Source organism: Choristoneura fumiferana, chromosome 24 (genome assembly GCF_025370935.1).
Source record: "Choristoneura fumiferana chromosome 24, NRCan_CFum_1, whole genome shotgun sequence".
NCBI lineage: Eukaryota > Metazoa > Arthropoda > Insecta > Lepidoptera > Tortricidae > Choristoneura > Choristoneura fumiferana.
In genome coordinates, this window is record NC_133495.1 from 14,720,622 (window position 1) to 14,732,198 (window position 11,577).

An 11,577-nucleotide genomic window follows, 5' to 3' on the forward strand; every position below is an offset into this window, starting at 1 on the left:
TAGGTTGGCAACGCGTCTGCAATACCCCTGGTGTTGCAGATGTTTATGGGCGGTTGTGATCTGGTACTAGGAGACCCACTTGCTCGTATGCCATCCAGTCGAATAAAAAAAGCACAAATAAAGCCTTTTGTACAGTCACCAGCACTAAATATCTGACTCAACAAAACGTGCATAAATATTTGACACGACTCTATTTCTTTGGGCCGGTAGGACATGTTAGATATTTTTGCATGCTACGCTGGTGTGGACATTTACGCAGGTGACTGTACGAGGGACCTTAATGTGGACTATAGCTTTTACCAGCTAAGCTTTACAGCCGTGGCCTAGTGGTTTGACCTATGGCCTCTCAAACAGAGGATCGTGGGTTCAAACCCTGGCTCGCACCTGTGAGTTTTTCGAAATTTGCACTGGACCTGGGAACTACGGTCCAAGCCCTCTCATCTTGAGAGGAGGCCTATGACCAGCAGTAGGACATATATAGGCTGCTATGATGATGATGATAGCTTACCAGCAGCGTGGCCTGTTCCTCATCTCTCGGACACTGCGCCGACGGCGAGTTGCGCGGGTTCTTGTAGACGCGGCCGTCGTCGGCCTCGTGCGACGGCGTCGTGTCGTCTTCGTCATCGTCGTCGTCGGCTGTCGTCGGCGACGGCAGGGCCGACGCTGGAAAGAAGAGGTATGGTTAAGGTAAGGACAATAAAACGCAGAAGAGATATCGATGGGTTCTATGTAAAAGGGCCAAAGTGCCTTTTTTCAATTTTGAGTTTTGTGCATTAAAGATCTATAAAATATATACATAATATATTTAAATGGTGGATTAAAAATATTGTTATTCAATTATGTTTAGAGTTACTATTGAAGTAGAATGGCCAAACTAGATGCAATTTTAACGTAAAAGCGCTAAACGCACGTTTGGTACTTTTACGCGGTAAATTCTGCACGGTTTATTTTTAATCTGTGGGCATAACTGACATTTAGGTGCTTATACGTCAAAGAGAACCGGTACCCCGATGTTACATCGTAGTGTTGCTTTCACATATATGGATTACTTGTGCATCTGTGTATCTATATATATCTGTGGTTGCTTTATTTATTTATTTTTGATTACTGCGGGTATCTTGGGTAAAATACCTTGAAATATAATTTCCTTGAAAAATATTCAATTTTCGTAATTCACACATACAAAAGCCATAAATTTGGTAACTGAATATATATTTTTTACAAATATTTTTTTAAAAGTTGAACGCGTATATGAGCCAAAGTAACACAGATCTTTTTACTGGTTTTTTAACACAACTTAACTTTTCGTAAAGTCACGTATATGGGCGTATGCCATACGTAGGACCCATCGATAAATGGTTTAAGACTTAGATCCGTAAAATTCGCTCAAGAAAATTGTATACGCCATAGGGTTCAAAAGTACAAGGGATACGGTTGAATAAAATGTAAAACCCATAAAAATTACTCAAGAAAATCGTATACGCCATAGAGTCCAAGTATAAAAAGTTGAAATTCAAATCAAATATAGATACGCAGGTTACTCATGTATAAATTTCCGAGATATGTCAGATATGTTACGAACCATTCTGTGGTTCCTTTTTAATGTGAGCTCGAACGGATAGCAGACTAAAACCTGTGCGTTAGCGCACTCGTTGCTCGGCCACCCGGCGCTCCGTCTGTCCAAGCTCATCTTGAAAAGGAACCCCCATGTGGTTCGAAACAGTGACTCGTGTATCTATTATAATCCTTTTGTCTATGACTCACGGTATATTATTAATCTAGGTTTATATGGGGCTCGAAAATGTTTCAATTTGCTGACACATGTTTTATGTACCGTAAAACGTAGCGTATCGTAAAATATTTAGAGCTCCATTTGCACGATAACGCGAGGGTTCAGGGGCCAATCAATTTTTGTATCAGAGCGAGTTGATTCAATTTATTAACAAAGTATAAAAATACATAAGTTTTCCCACTGAAACCGTAAACTTTTCTGAAATTTTGAAATGGTCATCGTATAGAAATTTGTGGATTCAGAGAAAAAATAGTTATGACAACCGATACATTCTGACTTTCAACAAGTATGGGAGCCAATATGGATCCGTCGTATTTGGTTTTTCTTATAAAATTTCAACTTTTAAACAATTACTAATAAACAGGGCCTGTCTCACCTACATATTAAGTTCGAGTAAATATAAATAAAGAAAGGAACATTGTGCATTTCAGCTGTGGAACGATCAGCTGGCCAGGTCAACTTCGGGCCGCGCGTTGATAACACCCAAAAATATTAACCCATATTATCCCTACGTAGGTTGTTATGTCAGTTAACCTTAGTTGCTAATAACTATTTTATAGAAAGACATTGAAATATTTTTAAAACAAATTAATTACATATTTTTCAATACAATCCCAAACAAACTGAACAAAATTTCAAACGCAGATAGAAGCTCGTCGTTCAAAGGATTTTTCTTTGCAAAGCTTTGTTTAAAGCTTTTAAAAGAAATCGAATTCCGTCTGCCAGCTTCCTGTAATTACGGTAATTAGAGCTTTCGAAGCACAAAGACAACTTAAAATTAAACTTAACTAACTCTGACATAAAGGAGCTAAACTTGACTGAAAGAAAGGTATCGCTGACGCTGTGTATGCCAGCGCTCGAGTCGGTATATAGGTAAAACGTAACGACGCGTACTGGATTAACGAAGCAAGCTTTTTTTTGTAGGTTTTACTATGTGCTCTATAAAAATGTTGTTGTGTTATTAGAGCCTCTATTTCCTTTTATGGTTTCTAATCATGGTTTAAAATAAAAAACAAATCTAAAAATCCAGATAATCGGAAAACTTTATGGATAAACAAGTCTAGTAATTTAAAACTCTCTTAAGTACCTAACTTACTTAAACTTCAACATTCGGGTAAAAAGCAAAAATCTGAAGTCTGTTTGTTTGTTTATACTCTTTATTCCACAAAATAAAAAATACAAAAAGGTTACAGAAAAAAAAGTGTTAAGTACAAAGGCGGACTTATCCCTCCTCCTCCTCCTGACATCGGCTTAATGTCAAAGTCAAAATATCTTTATTCAATTTAGGCCATAACAAGCACGTGTCCACGTCAAAAAAAAACTTCCACCGGTTTGGAAAACCTCAGTTGAGAAGAATCCGGCAAGAAACTCAAAGCTCTGTAGGCACACTGTACCATCACTTGCCGGGAAACCTCAGTTGAGAAGAATCCGGCAAGAAACTCAAAGCTCTGTAGGCACACTGTACCATCACTTGCCACATCAAGCATTTTCATTCCTTCCAAGAAAGCTTCAAAAGTTCAAAACCTCCAAAGTTCATTTGTTTAACGAGAGTTGTGACACCGCCTGAAGTTTACTGTCGAAGTGAACGAAACAGGTGAGGTAAAATATGTTTGTTTATGATTACTTAACGTTGTTAAATGAAGAAACGAAAGATACACAGACATTGTTGACGAGACTTTACCAACATTTCTGGTTTAAAACTTGGAATCAATGGCCTAATAAATTATACAGATACTTATAACACATGCCTGTCGCTGTGATTTCGTTCGCGTAGAATAGGGTAGTTTTCTCTGAGATAGCCTTAAATTTTGGACGGATCCGGGATAAGGCATACCAAAGGCCTCACCTACATTAATAGCTACATTAATTCAAATTTCATTGAAATCCTAGGTGTAGGCAGCCTTCGGTACATAAATTAAGGCATGAATAGAGCCTAATCGGCCTGTATGGGCCTAGGTATAGGTAGCGACCCCTGGCCTTGTTGATTGAGGCAGTATTAATGACGCTGATTCACTGCTTATATTGTTGCTGTGCAAACTTGATTGCTAAATATAGCTAGTAATAAAATAGAACAGTCTATAGGTATAACTGAATCGACATAGCCAAGCGAATTAGCTCGTTGAAATCGTAATAGGCAAGCTATATAGCACGGACCTAAAATTGCTAAAAGTAGCTCCGAAGCGGTAACGTTTCGTGTGCTCTGCCTACCCCATTTGGGAATACAGGCGTGTTTTTTTTTTTTTTTTTTTTTATTTGACTGGATGGCAAACGAGCAAGTGGGTCTCCTGATGGTAAGAGATCACCACCGCCCATAGACACCTGCAATACCAGGGGGATTGCAGATGCGTTGCCAACCTAGAGGCCTAAGATGGGATACCTCAAGTGCCGGTAATTTCACCGGCTGTCTTACTCTCCACACCGAAACACAACAGTGCAAGCACTGCTGCTTCACGGCAGGATTAGCGAGCAAGATGGTGGTAGCGATCCGGGCGGACCTTGCAATGTTTGTGATGTTTGTGTTTGTGTGTATAGTATATAGCACGGAGAACAGATGGTCATTGGAGTCGAAAATTTCTCAAATGGAGACCGACATAGCCATCCGAATTAGTTGGTTGAAGTGGTAATAGACAAGCCATATACCACGAAGAACAGACGGATAATCGTTGGGGTCGAAAGCGGCGGATTGTAGGACGTCCACCAACGAGATGGACGGACGACTTGGTTAAAACCGCAGGCTCACGGTGGATGCAGGCTGCTTTCAACCGAAATAACTACAGGTCTATGAGGAGGCCTATCTCAAACAGTGGACGTCCTACGGCTGTTTATATTGATGATGATGATGAATCCAAGAGTGTTGCCAGTAATGATATAATATGGCTTCGAGGCCAGGGTCTCTCACTGGGCTTTGTACGGAAGCACGAAGTTACTCAAAGAGCAATGGAGGGAGACGGCTACTTTTAGACATATGAGAAGTCGTTTCGCAGAAGAACCAACGTAACTGATTTGCCCTAATACCCCATTCAGACTCTCGCGCGCCTTCTAGAGGCTCTAGGCACGAGTCTTGACGAGTTGACGCTGCAGGAGTGCTAGCCATCAACACTCGATTTATTCAGTTGCCCGCTACGTCTACTTTCCTCTTTCCTCGACACAAAGCGGAGCGAGGCGAGGGAAAACGAGGGGACACGATGCACCGTTCCCACTCTCGCACTCGCGTTCCCTCGTATAGTCTCGTGGAGTCTGAATGGAGCATCAAGCTACACACTACACACACTACAGAATCACACTACAGCGCAACGTCTCTTATTTTTTCTGTTTTCTCCTATTTAAGTATGTTTTTACTGTGTTTTTGTTGCGATGTATTGTGTTTTTTTATGTCATTAAATGTTATGAGTTTTGAGTGAGTTTGAGCATCAATAATTATCAAATTAAAGCGGCAGTATGTGGGACTTAAAAATATCACAAACGCCATAAGATTCAGAACTGTTTCCGGGTGTCTACAAAAACATGGATCGATGGTAATCCTGCTTCCAAATTCTATGCTTATATTGGCCTTGTTCAGCAAATATTTCATCTAAGACTGGGATAAGCTTCTGTTCTAACTCGATCCGAACGTTAACTGGCTTCAAACGCTCAGCCGGCGTCTTGACTTAAACTCGATTATTTATTACTGATATTAAACGGCGCGAGTGACGGGAGGCCGCGGGAGCGGGGGCGAAAGCGGATGGAAATTTATACCTATCAATCAGTAACGCGATTGATTGACGAACAACGAACAGTCTGAAGCACGGTCCTAGAGTTAAGCCCGGCTTAGACTTGCAAAAAAAATTGTGCAAATTGCATTACATTGCGAGGCCGTAAAGCCAACGAGTTTGTAGTGAGATTTTTCTTGCAGGTCTAAACTGGGCTTTAGAAAATTACAGGGTTTAGGATTTCGTGCCTCTTAAAAGGATCGTTCTGTTGTCCGTCTGTCGAAATTTGAAATTTGCTAAGAAGGTCGCCCTTATAGCACAATCAATAAGGAAAGGCTGAAAATCTTATTTTTTTATATTTTTCTATGCATGTCAGTCGGTAACCATCTAAAATGACCCCGCACGTGTACAGTTTGCCCAGGAGAAGGGCTCTGCTCACACTGAATATTCTAAATACCTACAAACTTGTACGGAACCCTTGGTACGCGAGTCCGGCTCGCAGTCGGACGGTTTTTTTTTAAAGAAAACATCAATTTCTTAAGTAAAACTGTACCTATTTGGAAAACGATTAAGATTAGGCGATTATCGCCTCGCTGTGTGTTACTGTAATACAATAACCCTCCAGCTTGCATTTACTCTAAGATATTTCATCCGAGACTCGTTATCAGATTCTATTCTAACTCGATTCTGAATTAAACTTGATTATTTATTGCTGATATTAAGCGTGCAAACCACAGGCGGTAGCGAGAACGCGAAAGATTGATTTTAACTGCTTGAAGTAGCAAATACACGGAGATACATGGGATACTTGATATACCGGTAATGCGTTCTCGTGGGATAATATTTTAAGTTTATACAAATAATAGAGGGCGCTGTCCAAGAACGGTGACGTACCGTACCTCGGCTCTCAAGATGACGTGTTAACTTCGTTTGCAATCAATAGATGGCGTTGTTCAAGCGAACGTTGTACTTTCGAATTCTTACCATCTTACCGTAACCTTTTCGGGCCAAAGTCTAAGACATTTATTTATTGCGTTGCCATGGTAACAAGAATCGTGTAAGTAAACCTGTTCTCGTTGTATATTTCAAAATTGCACGGGCATATATAGGTAATTAATATACAACAGTTCAGTTAAGACAGCATTAAGCTAATTCTAACGCGGGCGAAGCCGCGGGTTAAGGCTAGTAAATTATATATAAATACATACCACCTCAGCCTATATACGTCCCACTGCTGGGCACAGGCCTCCTTTCCCAGGCCCAGTGCGGATTGGGAACTTCACACGCACCATTGAATTGCTTCGCAGGTTTATACAGGTTTCCTCACGATGTTTTCCTTCACCGCAAAGCTCGTGGTAAATTTCAAATATAATTCCGCACATGAATTTCGAAAAAACTCAGAGGTGCGAGCCGGGGTTTGAACCCTCTGCTTGAGAGGCGATAGGTCAAACCACTTGGCCACCATGGCTTCATAAGTATAAATACAATTGCAGGGAATATCAATGAAAATTGAATTTCCAAAAGTAATAATAATATTGTTAGTCATCATAAATTATAAACGCCACGGCTAAGACGGCACGACGGCATTAAGGGCTACGGATTAGCCCGAAACATGTCGAGCTAAACTCGATTTAAGACGTGAGTTATCCGGGTCATTATATTTAATATAAATTAAAATAAAAAATAAATATCATGGGACACTTGACACCAATTGACCTAGTCCCAAACTAAGCAAAGCTTGTACTATGTATACTAGGCAACGGATAAACATACTTATATAGATAAATACATACTTAAATACATATTAAACATCCAAGACCCGAGAACAAACATTCGTGTTATTCACACAAATATCTGCCCCGGCCGGGATTCGAACCCAGGACCTCAAGCTTCATAGTCAGGTTCTCTAACCACTTAGCCATCCGGTCGTCAAATAAAAAAAAATATTTGTTTACTGCATATTAAACAATAACAAACAAGTAAACATTATTAGTAGGTAAATAACTTTAACATCGTCACGAGCACCATTTCGCACGCGATATAGTAAGGCCAGGTTAAAGCATGCGCGGGAGTGTATGAGCTATAATTAGGGCTGTTACAGAATCCAAGTCTTAGTACGAGTACTGTTTGTAGTGTTTATTTTTATACAAATGCAATGCAAAAAAAAACCAGACACTCAGTGTATTTTTTGAATTTGGATTAGTTACTAAAATAAAATAAAAATAAAAAATATCACGGGACAATTCACACCAATTGACCTAGTCCCAAAGTAAGCTTAGCAAAGCTTGTGTTATGGGTACTAAGCAACGGATAAATATAATTATATAGATAGATACATACTTAAATACATAGTAAACACCCAAGACCCGAGAACAAACATTCGTATTTTTCATACAAATATCTGCCCCGACACGGGAATCGAACCCGGGACCTCAAGCTTCGTAGTCAGGTTCTCTAACCACTAGGCCATCTGGTCGTCTAAAGTCGTTACTATGTAGGTTTGATGACAACGCAAGCACAGCCAGCAAAAAAAACTTGTATTTTTTTTACAAATTTCACCTTCTCACTGTAAGAACACAAATCACACACAATGAGGGTTTTCACAATGTACACATCATGAAAAGAGTGATACAATTAAAACTTAAAGAAAAGAAAAGTATCAATATTTATATAAATACAAGAGAAACTATACATGCATTTAGTAGTAGTTTTGATCCAAACAGCCAGTCTAGTGCCGTAAGGTACAGTCAAGTGCAAAAATAAGTATCTATTTGAACCACTCAAAAATATGTTACTACGGCCTTATTGCGTCGGAATAAGTCTGTGGTACTTATTTTTGATACAGGACCAGGTACCGCTGGGAGGACAGTGTCCAGGCGGATCTGCGACGTCTCCACGTCGACAACTGGCAAGAGGCTGCGCACGATCGGGACAGATGGCATGCTCTCGTTTCGGAGGCCAAGACCCTCTTTGGGTCCCTGAGCCAAATTAGTTAGTTAGTTACTTATTTTTGAAAGTTTGAATAAGTTCATATTTTTACACTTGACTGTACATACAGAGATGTCAATGGTGTTCTTTTAGTGCAAAGGTGGAGGAGCTGCATGAATACAAATTTATTGCACAAACACAGCTATCATAAGGTCGCGGGTGAGCAAATTGTTGGTAATTCATGCAGGTGGTAGGACCTTGTGCAAAGTCCGCCCGGATTGCTACCACCATCTTGCTCGCTAATCCTGCCGTAAAGCAGCAGTGCTTGCACTGTTGTGTTTCGGCGTGGAGAGTAAGACAGCCGGTGAAATTACTGACACTTGAGGTATCCCATCTTAGGCCTCTAGGTTGGCAACGCATCTGCAATACCCCTGGTGTTGCAGATGTTTATGGGCGGTGGTGATCTCTTACCATCAGTAGACCCACTTGCTCGTTTGCCATCCAGTCGAATAAAAAAAACAGTTATTTAAACATCCGCCCCGCTACCGGATGGCCACCGCTTCTGCGCGCTGCCGGCACTTTTACCGGAAGCGTGCCGCTCGGCTGCGCCGGCGCAGGCGCGGCGTGCGGCTACCGCTCCGCGACACATGTACGTTGTTTTCGGAAACCTTCTTCAAAGAAATGTTAAAACATTACTTACATTTAACTAATGCTTAAGAGAACATTCCCTGCCGGTGGCGCGGCCGCGTTAGGTATTCGTTTGGGATATTGCTGTCTTTATCGCTCGTGACATAAGCGCTCGCAGCCGACCCCCCCATGCCTTCCGCAACGACGTCCGTAATTTATATCGAGATAGCTGTAGGCTTTTCAAGATTTGGGCGGTTGAATTTTGGGTTTCGTTGTCCTCATATTATACGAAAAGTATAGCACAGAAATCAATGATATTTTACAATCAAGACATTCATTATATTTTCTATGCCTGTGGTTTTTGATTTTTGTAAAAATGCTTTGTCTGTAGTTCTCATGCAAAGTTCACATCTTTTTTTACGACTTTTGAGCTCCTGTAATTCTAATATTATACATTTATATGAAAATCTGAAAAACCACAGGCATAGATAATTACGTCTAGTCCATACTTACAAAATTTCATCTATTTCTGTTGCCTAGTTTTCAAATGAGACCGGGACTACGTTTGTATGGAGAATGGAACGAAGAGACTTCTCATAAAGTACTCAAGTAAAGTCATAAAGTACTTTGGTATGGAGATAATTTAACACCCTAGTAAGAACATAGGATAGTTTTATCCCAGATAATTGCATAGCTCCCGTGAGATGGCGATGACTGAATTCTTAGCAAATGACATTGCGGGCAACACCTATAAATAAGAAACTTTATGAGTGTTTGCTTGTTTTTCAAGCTGAACGATTTGAATTAAATTAGGTACGTATGTAAATAGCAGGATTACTGGAATAATACTTTATACTTTTAATCCCGACATTTTTAGAGGATCGGGCTTGGGAAATTTCCAAATTTCAATTTTTCTTTATTTCAAAGTACAGTGTAGTACAGTTAAGGTCAGAAATAAGTGATCACTTTTGTACCTTGTCACTTTAACGTCATGTTTGAAAAGCCTTGAAATCATGTAACGACTGAAAGCGACAAGGTACAAAAGCAAAAGTGATCACTTATTTATGACGTTGACTGTACGAGTGACAAGCCCAGAGCCTTGAAGTTTTATATACCTAGCCGTAAGGAAAATCACTTATGTTATAATTTTCGGGAATTCCCAATGGAATTTAAGAAATTCCCGCATCCCAATCGGACTACCAGATCTAATGATTTACCCGAGCGAAGCCGCGAGTAAAAGCTAGTCAAAAATATAACAGTCTTATTAAGACCAACATAATTAATGATTAACCTAACTATCAAAAAGTTGGAAAACCCCCGACTTTGCCACTTCAAAGTTCTATATCTCAAAAACGGCTAAACAGATTTTTATGAAACATGTCTAAGAACCATTGTTAGAAAACCGGTTTTCGAATAAAAAAAAGCCGCATTCAAATGGGTCCATCCGTTTAAGAACTACGGTGCCACAGACAGACAGACACACATAGCGCTCAAACTTATAACACTTCTCTTTTTGGGGGATAAAAACAAACACACCCCATGCAAAATATTCAGCTACAAAAGATTACATACGTACATATATCCTTATTCATTTATCTTATTTATTTATTTTCGTTCTTATCGTTTACTCAAGTTTCACTGTGTGGCCGCTGCCGTGCGCTGGTATTTTTGGAAACCTCGTATTATACTATTATTTGATATTGAAAGACTATAAAAGGGCTTTGTTTCGTAAATACATTAATATTTTACGAAATAAATCAGTGTTTTCCTACAGGTAATTGTTTTATTTTGTAATTATAGTTATTTAATACATGACTGAGAAAAATTTGGTTATCAGATATTTGATAATGAATAATAAAGTTCACAGAAATTGAAGGTCATTCATTGTTATTTACTTAGATATGCCATTTTATGCTAAACTATCACTGTAAGGCTTATCTATAAATTAAAGTAGTTTTTTTTTGGTGATATTTTTAATAAAATTCGCGAATTCGCGAAATTAATTCGTAGGTGTCACTGCAGTCAAGAAGATTTTTTCAAAATGGCCGCGCCGCTTGACAGTTAAATTTTTAAATATGGCGCTGCCATTCCACAGGTTAGTAACGATATCTCTTGTCCGGGTGAGCGGTTAGTTCCAATGGAGTGCCGAAAAAAGTTTCTCGATGAGGGCTACGACATAGATGTCGCTAGCGTCACTGCTTAAGTGACTAAGTAAGAAACAAACAAGCTGAGATATGAGGTGCATATGGGAAATTCGTGTCGGTACCGTTGACCATCAGTGGTGTAGCGGTATAGCACGCCGGTACGGATTACCGAGGACCTGGGTTCGATTCCCATGATGGCTTATTTTTCTGTTTTCTGTGCATCTATATTTCAGTTTGTATTTTCAATTAGGTTTTACGGGATGACCGTAAAAGTAAAAATTTGGAATTGAAATAAAAAATACAAAAGATTCCAAAAAACCAATCTTAAGTACATATATCCATTTCCTGGCAATCTTTCCCTACGTTCTAATCACCTATATAGGTCTATGTAACAATG

At 39.6% G+C, this 11,577-nt stretch overlaps 1 protein-coding gene across 1 annotated transcript in view; it reads right to left on the bottom strand.

Annotated features, from left to right (window-relative positions):
• The window catches only part of LOC141441479 (protein lev-9-like), a 103,147-nt gene that overhangs the window by 46,262 nt on the left and 45,308 nt on the right, over positions 1–11,577 (bottom strand). Inside the window, exon 2 of the mRNA XM_074106232.1 lies at positions 509–663. Within this exon, the coding sequence (XP_073962333.1) occupies positions 509–663 (155 nt within the window). The remainder of the gene's footprint in view (positions 1–508; positions 664–11,577) is intronic.